Below are 18417 nucleotides of genomic sequence, written 5' to 3' on the forward strand. Positions count from 1 at the left end.
TTCTGGGTAGAGTGCTTTTGGGGGTCAGGAAGGACTCAGTACAGGCTCCACTCCTCAAATACAACCCCGGGCTTATAACTTACCAAATGGAGAATGTGAAGGGGACATACAGGCGTAGGCTGGTTTCTGGGGATGAAACAAAAAGGGATTATTATGTTCTCTCAGAGGAGAGAGCTGAGTCGCCCATTGGGACTGAGGTCCCAGATAAATATGGGCTATCCCCAGTCCAGCAGGTAAAAATAATAACAAACTGGACACTTGATCCTGAGAGATGGGAGCAGGTGGCTGTGTGGCTAAGGCCATTTGAATTAACCACCTGCCAGATAGTTCAACAGGTAGCCTGCCTCCTCTTTATAAAGGCCTCCCTAAAAACTTTGCCCTGCCGGACTGGGGTGAATTCCATTCTATGGAAGAGCTTATAAAGCTCTTGAAAACACCCGAGCCAGTCTCAAAATCTGGGAGAGCAGAATGGCCCTCTAGTGGATTTCCTAGAGATCATGTCCTACTGAATGAGTCCCGTACACATACATCAGAGCCTGTTACTGAGTTCCCGGGCCACCGGGCATGCAAACTACCCGGGAGCGAGGTTTGTGTGCTATTGCCAACCCCCTGACGTGTTCAAATACAGGATCTGTAGTCATTAATGGTTATAAACTCCATGCCCTGTTTGATTCCGGCAGCAATGTTTCCATTGTTGATTGCCGATATGTTTCACCGCGACCGAGAATTAAAAAAAAAGACCAGTATTAAATGTATTCACGGAGACATCCGGATGTACACCACCGCCCTATGTTTCGTGAGTCAGGGAGGATCGCTAAAAAAACATCCCATGGCGATCCACCCTAATCCTCCCTTCTCAGTGATTCTAGGACAAGACTGGTCAGAAAATAAATGCGGTAAACTAATAAAAACGACTACTCCCGATAAAAACTTAGGCCTCATTGTAGATGGGGATAACTCGTCTCAAGCTATCTCCACGCCGTGTACACAGCCGGCGGAGAGAAATATGGAAGTCCACTAGGAGGACGGGGAGATTCCTGGTCTGTTGTAGGCGAATACGTCATCCACCCGCGCCTCGACGATCTGGGAGGAATCTCCTCCCCTTGAGGTCAGACCGGACCCTCTCTCCAACATTTACGTTCAGTTCAAACAAACACCAGCTTCTTTTAAAAGGGAGCAGTGGAACGATGACTCCCTAAAATTTGCAAAAAATGCAGTAGTCCTTGTCAACGGCCAATGCACACACCAGCCCATGCCACAAGGACCTCACTTTGTAATAGAAAATGATCTATTATATCGGGTCGCGGAACATGGGGCGGAGGTTCGGAAACTGTTGTTAATTCCACAAACTTACCGGCGGCAGGTTTGTGAATTAGCTTACGCCCACCTCCTTGAAGGCCATTTAGGCTCCAAAAAAACTTTAGAGCGGATTAAGCTCAGATTTTATTGGCTGGGAATTAACGAGGAGGTTTGCCGTTTTTGTATTTCTTGTCCAGAATGTCAATTGCGGAAAATTCCTAAAAGGACCGTGCTCCTCTCGTTCTCGTTCTTCCCTTAATTGATGTCCCCATTGAACAAATCGGTGTCGATATTGTAGGGCCCTTGGAGCCCTCAGCCCGAGGACATAAATATATATTAGTCCTCATGGATTATGCGACCCGATATCCGGAAGCTGTTCCCTTGTGCTTAGCTACATCTAAAGCAATCGCACAGGAACTAGTAGGAGTATTTGCGCGTGTTGGTATTCCTAAAGAAGTCCTAATGGACCAAGGAACACCTTTTACCTCGGAGACGTTCAGGGAAACTGCCAGGTTACTGAAAATAAAGCACTTAAAAACCGCGGTGTATCATCCTCAAACCGACGGGCTAGTGGAGAGGTTTAATCAGACTCTCAAGCAGATGCTTCGCAAGGTGGTCAGAGGGGATGGGAGGAGTTGGGATCAACTCCTCCCCCTCGTTCTCTTTGCCTATCGGGAAGTCCCACAAGCCTCTACAGGGTTCTCTCCTTTTAAATTGTTATACGGATGACAACCCCGAGGTATATTGGATATTTTGAAAGAAGGTCGGGAAGGAGAGGCTCTTCCCTCTACAAATGTTTTGGAATATATCGCAGTTACGCAATAGATTTGAGAAAATTAGATCTATTTTAAAAAGTCATATGGAAGAGGTACAAGCAGCACAGGCCCGTTATTACGATCGTGGCACGACATTCCGAGAATTCCAGCCGGGGGATCGTGTCATGGTATTAATTCCCACCTCTCATTCTAAATTACTCGCCCATTGGCAAGGCCCTTATGAAATTAAGGAGTGAAAAGGATTGGTCGACTATTTGGTGAAACAACCTAACTGAGCGGGTTTATCATGTGAACTTGCTGAAGCCGTGGAAGGAGAGGGAGCCAGATCCCTCCTCTGCTCAGTCCTGCTCATTCTTTGCTCACATAGACACCCTTAATTCCGGCGAGGAATTAACCTATAGACAAAGATGGGAGCTGGAATCAGCTATCCTGTCCGTCTCAGAGGTGGTGAGTGAAAAACCTGGAAGGACCTCTCTGATTGCGCACGGCATACCAGGGGTTATAGTCCGAGAGCGCCCCTATAGACTTCCTGAGGCAAAGAACGCAGAAGTGGAGCTGGAAATCAAGTGGATGCTGGAACTAGGAGTGACTGAGGAAAGTTATAGTTCCTGGTCCAGCCCAATTGTCTTGGTTAGTAAGCCTGACGGCAGTTGGAGGTTTTGCAATGACTTCCATCGACTTAACCAGGTCTCCCTTTTTGATGCTTATCCCATGCCTCGCGTGGATGACCTCCTCGAGAGACTTGGACAAGTTGAATTTTTGACCACACTTGACATGACAAAAGGGTACTGGCAGATTCCTTTAACAGACTCCGCGAAGGTCAAGACCACGTTCAGCACTCCTAGTGGACACTGGCAGTATCGTGTTCTTCCATTTGGGTTACACGGGGCTCCTGCGACTTTCCAGTGTCTGGTAGACAAATTGCCCCAACCCCATAATGCATATAGTGCTGCCTATCTGGATGACGTTGTCATCTATTCCAGCACATGGAAGGAACACGTACAGCAGGTCACTGCAGTATTGCGGACACTAGGAGAAGCCGGGCTTCGTATTAATCCCAAGAAATGTTTCTTTGGATTGAAAGAAGCTAAATATTTGGGCTACCTGATGGGTCGGGATACTGTGAAACCACAGTGTTCAAACATAGATGCCATTGTTAAATGGTCCCGCCTGAAAACGAAGAGGCAGGTCCAAGCCTTTCTCGGGTTGGCCGGGTACTATCGCCGGTTTGTACCACGGTTTTTAGAGAGAGCGGCGCCCTTGACTGATCTTACAAAGAAGAGGGCTCCTAATCATGTGGTATGGACAAACTAGGCGGATGCTGCATTTAGTGACTTAAAACAGGCTCTGATGTCAGCACCAATATTAAAAGCTCCTAATTTTTCTCTCCCTTTTATTCTCCAGACGGACGCTTCGGACACAGGCCTGGGTGCAGTGCTGAGCCAAAGCGTCGATGGTGTTGAACACCCCATCATGTACCTGAGCTGGAAACTGTTGGATCGATAGACCAGGTATGCAGCGGTGGAAAGGGAAGCCCTTGCGATCAAATGGACGATTACGCAGTTGAGGTACTACCTCTTGGGCCGGGAGTTCACTCTAGTGACGGATCATGCACCCTTACAGTGGATAGCCCTTCACAAGGAGTCAAATCCACGGGTCACTAGGTGGTTTCTTGACCTTCAACCCTACAAGTTTTCGCTTATTCATCGTAAGGGTTCTCTCCATGCCAGCGCTGATGCTCTCTCTCGTGCCCACGACCTCTCTGTGCAGGACGCCTGACCCGATGGGTCTGGGCTGGCGGGGAGATCTTGTCACACACGTGTGAGTAGGAGGTAGCTAAAGGGCTCAAGTAATTGTAATAAAACATCCGACCAGGGGACAGCAGAGTGCGCTGACTGACTTTCTCAGTTCCCTACAGACCTTTCCCGGGAAATCCTGCAAGGTTCCGGTGCCTCTGATGACGTCACTTCTGAAGCTGGCCCCTCTTATGATGTCATTTCTGGTTCCGGCCCCTTTGATGACATTAGTTCCTCTCAAGACCTTTACAGTCTCCATCTTGGGCTACTATAGCAGTTCTGTTTTGGACTCTGTGATATGCACATCGTTTGTTTGAAAAGGAAACCCTTTTGCAGCTGGGAAGAACAATATACGGATGGCTGCCCCAAACCTTTATAATGTCTTGGACTCGTTTTTATGACAGCCCTCAAATATCCTCAATCCTCACAATAATTTAGCTTTATTCAAAGCAACAAAGCCAGCCATCTATGCATTTACATCCCATAAGCAGCTTATCTAGGTACTGATGTTATCTTTCCAGATCAGAAGACAAAGGTTAATTATTGACTCTAAATATGCCTAATTAGAGGACCAAGGTCAGAATGGTTCTTGTATACAGAAAAATCTTAGAAAACTGAGAGAATACAAAATAATCAAGACACTCACCTGCCACACTCGGGTCCCAGTCCAGGTGGTTCATCGTGTGGTGGGTGTGACAACAAATGATCAGCACGTGCTCCGAACTCCTCTCCTCTCTCTTATCAAAGCAGGCCTCTGCCCTAAACTGAGCAACTAAACAAGAAGGCCCTGAGCTGCAGATGAGTTTACAAAGTCAACCACTGCGACAGGGCTACATAGTTCATGGCTGAGATGAGAGGATAGTCATGTCAGTTGTATTTTACAGATATAATGTGGACTCCGTGGGAGGGGATGGGAGAGATGAGTGTCACACCTAAATAACACAGATGTAAGACTCTGAGCTGAATATGGCACAATAGCAGAAAACATGAAGTCTCTGACCTTAATGAATAGCTCTGTGTCTGATGTAAGCCAGACATCTGTTGAATACTATTTCTGCCATGGCATTATTTGGGTGCTTTACAGCAGTATAAGGTGGATAACATGCCAGGATATGTAGAACAATGAGCAAGAAAATACAGGCCAATTCTGGGCTGAGGCAAACATTCACAGTCCCAGAGGACAACAGTCATGAGAGTACAGCCAAAGCACCATGGGAGGGGCCTCAGAATATAAAGGTCAACTTCTGGGCAAGTCGGCCAAAACTTAGGCTGTGATTTTTTTTTTTTTTGGAATTCCACATGTAGCTTGACTAAATCCACAAGGGAGAAAAATCCCCTCATCCAGAAGTACAAAGAATGCACAAAGCTTGAGTTGCTGCCAGATGTGCTTCAGACTATTAGGAGGTAAAGAGTTAAGTAAACAAGATTTGTATTTGCTCAAAATCTCTTGTTCCAAAAAACATGCAATTCTCCTGTACGACAGACTTAGTCTTCTTTGGATGGCTTTCACATTAAAATTAAAGTTATGAGAATTGTATGAAGACAATTTGTAGTTGCAGTACAGTCACGTGCAGTACAGTGAAATTCTTACTTTCAAATCCAACCAACATGTCTGTCATGGTGCCAAACAATGGCGATGTCTTACAAGGATATACTAAAATGCAATTAATTAATCAAAAAAAAAAAATACAAGTCAAGTTAGCTGTGGTACTGCTTACCCGTTTCCACAGCACTTTTTCCAGGCATGCACAAAGTAACTGCAACCTTAATGGAATGTGTGTGTATCTACAATGGATTCCTTCACATTGTGCACCCTGTACTGTGTTCTAGATTTAACTGTAAATGGATACATTTGCCTATTCTTGCCCATCAATCTACACTTGACTTGAAAACATTTATGCACATTTATTAAAAATGAAAAACTGAAGTCTCTCATTAATTTGCTTTATTTATCCTTGAGACGTACCTAGAATGTGATTGGAGTCTATCTGTGGCCAACTAAGATGATTGGTTACCATTTACAAAGGCACACACCACAATTCATATTGCATGGTAGGACAAAAACCAAAGCCTGACGTTCAGGAAGAGAACAAAGTGAAACGAAAGAGACTGATGGAGATTTACATTTTTTCACAAAATCCAGGATTACCAAATTAAAATAAAATCATCATGTGGTTATTGCAATCCATAAATATTTCTAAAGGTGAGGAGCTGAAGTCAATGCTTACATCATTCATTAAAAAATACCTAAAGTGCAGTTTAGTTAAAGTACTTTAAAAAACATTACAAACACTCAGCTGCAGAAATGTGGGAGAACTGCAAGAAGGTCATCACTGAAAGTGGAAAACAATTTATTTATCAGACAATTGCTAAGCTTTATTTACGGTCTTCAGTTTTTTTCTTATCCTATAGGGTCTACTCTGTAACATTTTAAAGCCTAAACTCTTCACATTTTGCATGGAGAATAGTATTACTTTTCAATATGACATGCCACTACACACCAAAGGATTTTCGACTTTTTATGAAATTCATTGTGCAAATAATCAGGGAACTAAGACTGAGGGGTTTCATTACTTCAGTAATACAGTAGTTAAGCCTCAGTTCAAAAATGGGGGGAAAAAAAAAACTTTAAAATAATTCCAATATAAAACCAACATCCATTTGTACACCCTTTTAATTATTTGAATGTCACAAAGTGCTAAAAATGAACACAGGAGTTCAGTCAAGTGCTGGTACTTTGTTGGCCACCCTGACAGGAACTTTGAGCTGTGGGAGTAAATAAACATTGCTTTATACAGTCCTCAATACAGTAATAAAATAAAACAATTACTTTGATACAGTGAAAAGGTGGATTTTATTTAAAATATTTTAATAAAAAAAAAGGAAAACAACATTTCCATATACCATCTATGAAATATTTAACAATATATAAAGAACCACATTTGTACATTCTGAACCCCAATCATTCCCCATTTCCCATCCCATTGTTGATGCTGTACACATATGCAATTTAATTAGGAAACAAAAGAAAAATATTACCAGAAAAAAAACATAAAATTGTAAATGAACAAACATTTATAGTAACAGTTAACAAGCACAGAAAACAATGCAGTTATACATGAAAACATGTTTCTCACTTAGACACTGCAACAAGACAGAAGACCCTAGACTGGACTCCATCACATTTAAAAGAATGGTTTAAGCAAATAAAAAAAAAGCAAAACTTCACATCTGCTCTCTGACCCTGAGAAATGTCTTTGGGTTTGTCATGTGCGTTGCACAACATTTCAGTATTTTATAAGCCAGGTCTGAAACCTTTAAGTGTAACATCAGTGATTCTGTTTTAGCACACTTTACGCAGAATGGCAAAATCTCCTATCAACACATTCAAGCCATATTGTTCGGTAAGATAAACTATTGTGAACTTGTAAGGACTTTTAGATCAGGAACACAGAATATATGTTAAATTTGAAAAAATGTTTGAAATGTAACTACTACTTTTGCTTACAATTTCTTGTTGGCACAGTAACAAAGAATGTCAAAACCTAGACAGGAGACAAACAGGCCTTCAAAAGCAGAAATACGCAATTTGAACAGAACAGAGTATTTGTGTTTGTTGGACACAAGCAAAGTTAATTTATAAAATAATCCAAAGTTAATTCATTTTGGTATGTATCCATATGAATTTGCATGCACTTTTTTGCTTTATTAATTTTCCTTTAAAGATTTATTGTTACTGGCAGAACAAACAAGTCTTGTGTACATATATCTTGAACTTAAATAAATCTCATGTCACTTCCTGAAGTTGCATGCACAAATTTAAAATATGGAAATAAGTTTAAGCCTTGGCTTGGCTTCTGCCATTTGTCCCAAAAGTGTATGACTGCACTACAGCTGGGTTTTGCATTTTACCACAGTCCAACAGCATTTGGCTTATTGACCATAAAATTAAATAACAATTTTAACGCCACATTAGACATTTGGCATGACGTAAACTGTATCTGTCTCTGCTCCTTAAGTACATGCTGTGAGTTTGTGTTGAGATGTTTAGCTATGAACCTGCAACCTGATGGCATTAAAGCAGAAATGACTTCTCTCCTTCTTCTCTTTGTTTTATTTTTTTTTTTCTTAAAGTTTGGTCTCTAATTTAATTCCCAACAGGGCTGTCAACTTGCTGTGTATTCTCTCCATTTTTCATGTGACTTTTCCACATGGAGTATGGCCTCTCCTTTGTCCATAGAAGAATGTTTAAGTTAATGTAAAACATTAAATCAACCAGGAAAATAAACTAGAGGGCGTAATCTTTGTTCTGTTAAATCCGAGAAATAAAGTTGAAAAACAAAACAGCAAATCAGCACAACATCTGGCACATCTTGCAAGGTATTATGAATGGTCAGTCCTGCTATGTAATTGTCACATGTTGTGTAGATTTTCTCAGTTCACATGACCCCCTTATATGGAGAGATACAATATTTATCAAATAGGTTACTATGCATAGATGTGTAATGAACACAACTCGCTGGTGGCTAACTGAAAGAAGTGATTTAAAATAAAGATTACTATACTTCTCTTTGTGCTTACAATTTGTTTACTGATGCATACCACTCTGTTTCATACAACAGTCACCTATAATATCTTTATTTTCAGGAATTCAGAATGTTTCCACAAGCATGCTGTTGTAGAAGAAGCAACACATTGTGCCCTGCAACCACACAGTCCAACTTACTGGACTTAATTTTCCACCAACATCCTATATAATCCTGTGGAAATTCACTGCAGCATGACATTATTACGAAGATTAACCTTTCAACATTATTTGAAATGGAGTTCACTTTATATCATAAAACTATAACAGCATCAATAAAAAACATTTCCTTATTTGCTAGCAGTTACATAAACAACACTGCAAGGGTTTACTTTACTGAAAGGAGTCTGAAAATGATGTGTGGAAATTTTAACGTTCTAAGTACAGTGTGCTAACTTGAATTACAAAAAGTTCAGGCCTCATGTAAAAACGGCAAAGAACAAGAATACCAGGCTGAAACTAAAACATACTGATTACTATCATCCCATAGACATTTCTCAAGGATAAAAAAAAAAATATATATATGAAATTTGGGGTTTTGTGTGCACTTCCATTTTACTGTACAAAAGAATACATACAAAAGTTTATTTGGAATTGGACTGAAAACATTTACAGGTCTCAAACAACTATTTCTAAGATTGTGAAAAGGCGCTAGAGGTGTTTATGATTGTCTAGCCTTTAAAACGTTTATTTAATAATAACATTAATTGAATAATACATTTAACCTTTGTGATGGCATTTTGATTTTTGTCAGAAAGCTTAGAAAACTTACTGTGAAAGCAAAGATCTGCATTCAAATGCCACTAACAATTAGCAGTACCATCTAAAGAAAATCCGGGAAAGTGTATCTTGAAACATTACGTATCCCTCATGTACATCCAGGCACTGACTTACTCATTTCAGGTAACTTTTTGTTATTGCTGGCACCCAAAAGACGGCTGAACAAAGTGAACAAATTCAAACTGAAAAGCAGGGGCATGAGAAATGTTTATCTGACAAACTATGGGAAGAATTTCAGAACCTGAGTATGCAATTTCAAAACTTTTTCATTGTATTAAATTTACCATACTATTAACTAAAATATATAATTTGGAGAAAAAAAGTGATTCACACGACTATGGAGCAGATCCTCTGAAATATGATATCAAATAAACAAACTTTTAAACAGTTCATTAGTGAACTTAACAAAACACTTATAATGATGCATTAAATATTAAAGTACTAGTAATGTTTTTCTCTTCATTTTCCCGTTATTCTCTATTTAATACTAAAACTGGGTTTGACATGCTAAAAAGGCACTAATTTTAAAGTGGCACTGCATTAAATTAATCTTATGTGTTTTCTAAACCAAGTAATTCAGGCCATTACTAAACCTGGATTAAATGATGGCTGTTAAACTTTAGGCAAAATCTTTGGAAAAGAAAAGAGGCTCCCACTGTAGATCTACATCAAGTCTGGTGTAATAAAGTTTTAGAAAACAACCTTCATCACAGTCTAAGTAATTTACAAATCCTTTTTTTTACCATTTAAACTATACCAGGAAATCAGCAGGTTATATCTCCCCCTAATAAACCTGTGAATGCTTTAGGATAAAAATGGTGAAGTCAGTTCTTTGCAAGTGAATGGAGACAGTTTTAAAAGAGGTACACATTTTTAATTTTGAACTGGATCATATTAAAGGACTGGATAAGGTTTTTTTTTTTTTGTTTAATAATCTGAAGCTTAACTAAGAAAGCCATTTCAGCTGAATGCATTATGGTAAAACTTTATTATTGTCCTATTTTTGGAACATTGATAGAAAACTACATACATAATTCTCTTTATTTTAACTTATCCAAGTTATTTAAAAAAATGGAGTTGGAACTTAAGGACCTTAACAATGCCCAGTTTAATAAGTAAGGAATTAACAAAATGAAAAAGGCTACCCTAAAAGGCATATGAGGAAAACGTACGCTTGTTTAGTTGATTTAAAATCATTCAGTGTGAACTGGACAAGGCAGTGTTGCTTAGTGGTAGAACTGGGGCTCCAAAGAGCTCTGGCTCCACATTTGATTACTAGCTGTGGTTACTTATGGTTAGGTTTCCGTCAGGTGATTTGGGTCCTTTTTACATTTCAAAGATAAGAGGCCAGGTCAGCTGTAATGTCTAAATGACTTATATTTGGGGACAAACACTGCTATATAATGATATCCCACATAGGGCTGTTTCCTGCTTTGGTGCTGGAAAAGATTCTGCTTCCTTGCAACACTACTCTGAATTAACAGGTTTTAAAAAAAAGGTTGGATGAATAGAACACACAAGCCCTTATTTTCTTTGTAAATATGAATTACACTTTTGGTTCCATCCAGTACTTGACAATAGCATTCTCACTAAAGGCAGAGCTGACAGTGACAAGATAAGTAAATGATCAGGTTATTGTAAGACCACACAACTAAGTAAATCTACAGAGAGTTGCACATATTATGTCATAAAAAGTGCTCTACTGTACAGGACCTGAACTTACGTAAATAAAATTCATAATACAAAGCTCTGCTCACTCCACAATTATATAGCGTGCTTTCAGTGAGAAGAACAATTAGCAAACTGATGCAACTTTCAAAGCAAATAAACCAAATGGAGCCTGGCTAAAATAAAATCCAGTGTCAATAACCATTAAATGTTAATATCAAATTAATACACAAAGTGAACTGCACAATAGATATTACCAATAAAGAAACAACATTAAGATGATGCATGTTTAAAAGAAGGAAAATGGGATGGGTTTCACGGACAGTCAGCTACAAACATTAAGTAAGTAATATAGTAAGCCTTTCAAAGTTACAAGTGCTTTTTTCATTTTTTATCTGTAAAATAAACAGTGCTATTTTCCATTGTTTCCATTTGAAAAATGAGAGAACATACACACTCTGTCATTAAAAAAAATCTTGAGTTACCTTATGTTAGGTTTAAAGAAGAGCATATGGCTATTATGAACTATTTACAGGTGAAGTTTCTTTCCCATTAGCTCTATAACAATACATTAAAATGAACCGTTAGCAAATTGCTATATACAAAATGAAGAAATATCACATTTAAAAGAAGTACAAAAAATTTAAAAGGTTTTAAAACGGAACCCCATATGACAATGGAAAAAAAACCAAAAACATTGCGAGTCATTAACAACAGAAACCTATGCTTGGCATGACAGAAGTATTTACAGACAGATGGCTAATTTTGTTATTTATTGGCTCAATGTCTGCTAATGACACACACTAAAAATTGGAATCTTGCCTGCAACTGCTTGTTGTAGCAATATATCAGAAAGCTGGACTATCAAAGCAGCATGTAAGATTATTATGTAATAAGATGACACTGAGCTGGTTCTGAGTTATTATAGCAATAATTCTGCTATGTTTGATCTATACATCCAAATTGGCACATCAGGCACTCTTTTTACATTTCTTTATAGAGAAAAATAAGTTATAATTCTAGAAGGCCACTAAAATCATGAACGCTGGCAGAATTCATAAGAATAAATCAAAGATACTGAGTAAGTCGTGAAGACATGATCTTTTTATTCAATGTTAAACTTCTTTGTTTCTTTTTTTACCACTTTACTTTTTGGCTGTTTCACTGTCTTTATTTAGATGAGGACTAATGACAAACTAGTACTTTTTGGTCTTCATTATCTTTTAGAGCAAGGGTCACTGTGGCTTTAGAGAACTGAGGAAGTGTTAGCAGCATGGCTCTCTACTTGAACATAGTGACCTAAGTTGCTGGAAAGCGCTGCATTGGGGGATCTCCCCTTCTGAATCTTGACATGCCTGTGCTTGTACAGTATGTTAACCTCACATACTACCATCTCGACGCATTTCTTCAAACACTGCCTGTTTTTTTCCCCCATTTAGAATAACCCACCCAAGAGGGAACAATGCTAGACCGCCATTAAACATTGCTACAGCAACAGCTTCAGAGGAAGATTTAATTAAGTATTAAAAACATACAATTTCATGCCAGCCACAATTGTACTAAAAATAAATTAAAAACACAATGACAATCTACTTGAATAGGCCTTCACCTTTTGCAGCTAAATTTTGCCCTCTAGTGGTAAAGTGGAGGAATGTATACAGTGCAACTATAAGACACTTTGTTCTGTAAATTCAGAGGCACAATCTGGGGGTTGGGGGTGGGATTTACAGTAACTGACATATTCCCTGCTGTCAAGCCATATTGGGATATGTAAACATGGGAAGCCCTTTAGGATAGATGGTGACATGACCATATTAACAGGAATGAAGGGAACCCTTATTCAAATTTGACAACGGAGCTCTTTCTGTTCTACTCCCTGAGCTACTCGTGAAATCTAAAGGCACCCAGTTTAACACTCCTGCTTTTTGTGCTTTCAGACATTTGAGGCTTGACAGAAATTAAATGGTTGAACCATTTACTATGTGGGTTACATCTTGAACTCTTTACTACTGCACTGCAGCTACATTAGCACTCTTCTCTGTTGCAGTGTTCAATACTCTGTGCTACTTTCAAAGAGCTGCTAATCTCTCCATAGCTCAGTTTTAATTTACAAATCCTTTCAATTCTACCATAAGAAGCAACCACAAAAAAACATTGCCTTACTGTGTTGTCTGCATTTCTTTAAATCAAAATCATTAAAACTCCTCCTCTTTTCAGTTACACTGCAAATCCAGTGAGCCAGTCATGTATTCCAAGATGCAGTACATTGAGCTTTCCCAGAAAAACAGACCAGCTGCCACGCTGCACTGCACATTAGATATCCATCTGGTAAGCCTTTCCATGTCACCAACATTGCACACTGAAACCAAGTTCCTTATTCATTGGTCAATTTGACTATGCTGATCCCATTCTTGTGGCTGTGACTATTTGCTCAATGTATGATCTACTCAATGACAACAGTGGTATTTGAGCCCTAGGATCTGTAGATATCTGCCTACATAGCAGGCATTATGAGACAGAAGTGGTGGGAGGGTTTGAGGGTAATCATTTAGAGCACACTCTTAAATGAGCTATAACAGAATACTTTGAGGGGATGTACTAAACATGGAAACAAGGCCACAAATGACACTCAAATCTAAGAATACAAAACCTTCTGGCAGCATAGCCAATTCTCACTAATGGTTCTTGAACCCATTTCTTCGAATTGAGTGTAGACTTCAGTCTTCCCACCACCATTTTCCTGTAACTCTCACTTGAGCCGGTCAGAACGGAGCGAGTCCTCAACAGAAGTGTCAGAAAGCATAAGGTCAGCATCAGACAGCATGCTGAATCCCTCCAAATCCTCATCCAGTGGGAAAGTGACCCCTTCAAATCCGGGTACACTTGCCAAGGCACTTGTGATCTCCTTTGATAATCCAGGAGGAGAGTCACCTTGAATAAAAGACAGAAAAATTTAGCTAAAATGACAAATAAAATGAACAATAAAACAATACAATAGTATATATGATACATCAGTTCCACTGGAAAAATATATTATAGCAGAGAATAAAAAGTGACTAAGAACATATTGTCATGAAATTAGTATTTACTGTAAATTCATTTTGTGGTCTTTCATTAACAATTTATAAACTGTCCCAAATCTCCATAATGAAGTTTAAACAGGCTACAGTGTACAGCAAATATAACCAATCATCAGTACAGTACTGTGATTTATGGAGAGAAGCATATGATTATGTGTTATATTTACAGAAAGACTAACAGTTAAAAAGAAAATTATTTTGTACTATGTGGGATCACAAGGGACAGTGGACAAAACAAAAATTCAAAAGAAGAATGATGGCAAATCTTTCAGGAAACATGTGAGAATTTACTACAGTACTACTTGAAAAAACTGATACAGCATTGACCCAAAGAGAATTTTTAAAATAACACCAGAAATGATTTTATGTTTTCATTGTATCAATATTACATTAGAATAAATACTTACTGCCCCTGTAAGTAAAACATCTTCTATTGTTTTTCGGGGAGGGGAAGACTTTTTTCACGGTATTATATATACACACATATAAAAATGTTTTAGGTTACACTTGAAATATTATATATATTATAATAAATATTAATACTATATGAGCTGTAGAAGAAGGTAATTTTTAAAATGTTAACTTGCAGACAGAAACAAAAAAAAGATTACAACAGAAGGCCTAGAAATGGCAAGAACCTCTAGTAGTAACAGAGGGAAAAAACTTTGAAGAAGGGGTACATATTCAAGTTTACTATTTATTTCACAGAAGCTGTATATTTGAGCAAAATTATGAACGCAGCAGCTACCACACCCTGTTGTTGCTGATTATTTGTCACAATTATTGTTTTCTAGCTAGAAGTCATTTGACCAGAATTTGGACTTTTTTTCCAGAACCATCACTACCCCAACTTGATCAATGTATAAAGGCTTATTGCACTGTTCATTGCTGAGGCAGTTTAAATCCATTTAAAAAACAGCTAATTTAGCCTAAAAATGACAATCAGACTGTTATTCTTGATTTTTTGAGAAATTCTGCCTCACAAAACAAATGTATTCTTGGAAAACTCCAGATCAATTAAAAAAAGAAATACATAAGGGTGTTTAATCTAAAGCACCATGTAAAAAATGAAAAGGTTTCCTTTTGAGAACAGAAAGGACACGTGTTGGATGTAGCAGAACCCATAACAGATGGTAAAAATAAAACTGTAGAAATGGCTCCATGTAACACCTTGCGCACTATAAATCCCAATCTCATTTCACTTCTCAGGTGCTAAATCAAGTGCAGTTTTCCAATATTTTTGCTCTTCTCAAATTATTAACCTTGGTAAATTCTTTTTTGAATTAATAAGAAATCGAGACTAACAGATTCTGAAAAACAACACTTTAAAACATTATTTATTTTATATTTATGAATGCAGTTCAGACTTTCTTGGTTCTATCGGTACTATAAAAAACTTGTTACCATTACATTTTCAGAATTGTAGTATCGAAGAATCAGTTTTTGAGACATCTCTAATCCTGATAGAAGTAGTCCATTCTAGGTGATAATTCAGTTTCTTCAGCCCAGAACAAATACTGATAAAATCACAAAGCAAAGTCTCTGAAACAGTATTGTGCGGCTCCTTTCAATGGTCAATTTTTAAACAGTGAATAATTAGATTTACCAGTCTTTTTTTCTAGAGCAAAAAAGTAGCACGTAAAGGCACTGATGTAGGTAAAATTTTAAAATCTTGATTACATCACAGGGCCTTGTAATTATGTATTCATTAGGATTATTAGTAAAGTCTTTTTGAGCTGATAACTTTCAAAAATAGCAGCATTGAAGCCCACCTCTATCGCTGTATGAATGGAGACAATGCCATCTTCTTACTTTTTAACTGCCCCTGTGATATGTTGGGTAGAGTGAGTGGGATACTACTGACAGAACATCTTAATTTGAATTTTAGACATTTTCCACCACTACTGCAAGTACAAGAAATTGCTGTTGAATCTTTCAGTAGTCTGCAGTTCATGTGCCAATAAGATATAAAATTGGCTTTCATTGAAACAGAGATCTTTAAACAAACTAAGCTATGACTGGGAAAACTAGTGGGAACAATTGATCCAACCCCATAAACCCCAGTCTTACCATTTGCACTGAACCCAGGAACATACACAACCAGGTATATTGTCTGGTCCCACAATGCAAACTTCTCCACACATCTACTAATTCATGTTTCTGTACCACCTACTGAAATGTACTGATCAATCCAGGATGAGTTTCAGAGCCATTTATGTCTAATCCGTCATCCTCAGTACAATTCAAGTCTCAAGCTGTTTATACAGTGCCCTCGCCCACGGTATTGAACCAGCAAACTATGTTGAGTTAGAAAGAAAAAAAGAAAACCCTCTAATTCTTCCATGTGTGGGTGCGGATACATTAATGAATACTAAGGACTGGTTACCCATTTGCACACTGACTTTTAATAGGAACTCTTAATAACTTCAATGGAGAATGATGAATTAAAAACAACTGATCGGCTAAGGAGATTTGCAACCCTTCAACTGAAAAACTGTACCATACCAGTCCTTCTGCTACTTTGCCCTACCTAATACATATGTTGGCTTTTGTTTCTTGAAGAAAATACTCAAATAGTGTGGGTTTTTTCACAGAATCCCTACACCCATTGATGTTTGAAGTATCCAGAGAAACAGCAGATGTAGGAAGAAAACAAGGAAAAACATCAAAAGACAGAAGCACATTGACCAGTAAGAGAAAAAAAATATGCAGAGAAATTCATTACTTATTGGATTTTGTGGAAATGGTTAATATTACTGACAACATTTGTAAATACACTGTTTCTTTTTTCTTGCACCCCTAACATGGCTGTACTGCACATGACTGTCTGAGCCACAAATCCAGAAGTTATAACTATAATACATAAACATTTCTAATATTGTCCCATACCATTTCTAATACTGTTCATACCATAGCCACCTCTACTTTGAGAAGCAGTGGAGCTTCCTCTTATCACTGACTGAACACAGAGGAAATGTAAGCAGTGCAAGAGAGTCCATTTTTAACCAAAAATGCAGCACTCAAGTTAGGACCACAATAGACCAGTACTTCCCTCATTCCTGCTTGCCGCCCACCTTCCTTTCTCTGCCAAAGGCTCCAATGTGGAATCAGCCAGAAGCACAAAGTTCCCGGGAGTGGAGATAACAAATGATCTCTCCAGGACCTAACACACCTCCTCCCTAGTCAAGAGAGGACAGAAGCGACTGCACTTCCTTTGGCAAATGTAAAGGAGTTGCCTCGTCCCTTCCACCCTCATCACTTCCTACAGAGGGAGTATAGAGAGTATATTGATGTCCTGCATCTCTGTCTGATATTGGGATTATAATACCTCATACCAGATTTCCGTGCAGAGAGTGGTGACAGTGACTGAGAAAATCACTGGGACATCTCGCCCTCCCATACAGGGATTTTAGAGTAAACACTGCCAAATAAGGGCCAACAACATTATCAGAGACCACACTTAAGCCCAAAATGATTCGTTTTCCCTTCTGTCCTCTGGCAAGCACTCCAGAATTATACAGTGCAGAACTGCCAGATTTCATTAAAGATTCGAACTACAAGACAAAAGACTCTTACATAATGATCTGTCTGATAAGAAAATAGTAGCTTGTTAGTAAACTGCAATAAGTAACTCATCGGAGTGGTGGCTCTGAGGCTAGGGATCTGCAATGGAAATTGGAAAGTTGCTGGTTTGAATCCCGTAAATGCCAAAAGGGACTCAGCACTGTTGGGCCCTTGAGCAAGGCCCTTAACCTGCAATCGCTGAGCGCTTTGAGTACTGAGAAAAGCGCTATATAAATGCAAAGAATTATTATTATCTGTGCAATATTTTGGTGATTCTTTGTTTTTTAAATCTTATTTTGTTATTCTAGTTTATCTTTGTTGTCTATTCTTGCACATAATTGGGCCGGGAGACATAATTTCATTCAGCGGTGCAATGGTGTGTGTGTGTATGTGTGTGTATATGTATTCTCAAATAACAAATACAGTTAACCTTGCCCTTGATTATTATAGGCAGCACACCATTCGTAATATTTATTTCTGGGTGTTGCACCAGCTGCCGCCAGCTCACCCGATTCATTACCGTCCACCCTATTCTTTACAGATACAAGGCCATTGTATTTTCTACAAGTTGTTGGCTTAAGAGTAAATGCTCTGAATAGGAGTTTGATTTAAAATAAGTAATTTTCCACCTGAACTCTCCCTGCTATTCAGATTCATGATCTGATGTCTTGTCTGCATCTTAAGTCTCATTTTATGTAGTGTTTTCATCATAATCTTCCTCAATCACTTTATTGCTAGCAACATCAATCCGTTTACATTCACTGGCATCGTGTCCTGCTCTCCCAAAAGAAGCACTGGTCCAGCATAGAAAACTACACTATCACAGAAAATGTAAAGGATGTCACTAGCCACATTAAAGGAATGCAGTT

The 18417-nt window shown here is 38.5% G+C and overlaps 1 protein-coding gene across 3 annotated transcripts in view; it reads right to left on the minus strand.

The window, feature by feature from the left end:
* Positions 1–6820: 6820 nt before the first annotated feature.
* The window catches only part of LOC120528501 (CREB-regulated transcription coactivator 2), a 269051-nt gene continuing 257454 nt past the window's right edge, over positions 6821–18417 (minus strand). For all 3 annotated transcript variants that reach the window (XM_039752689.1, XM_039752695.1, XM_039752681.1), the window contains one exon: positions 6821–13835. In XM_039752689.1, the coding sequence (XP_039608623.1) occupies positions 13654–13835 (182 nt within the window). In that variant the 3' untranslated portion in view covers positions 6821–13653. The remainder of the gene's footprint in view (positions 13836–18417) is intronic.

The sequence above is a fragment of the Polypterus senegalus genome, chromosome 1 (assembly GCF_016835505.1).
Source record: "Polypterus senegalus isolate Bchr_013 chromosome 1, ASM1683550v1, whole genome shotgun sequence".
Classification (NCBI taxonomy): domain Eukaryota; kingdom Metazoa; phylum Chordata; class Cladistia; order Polypteriformes; family Polypteridae; genus Polypterus; species Polypterus senegalus.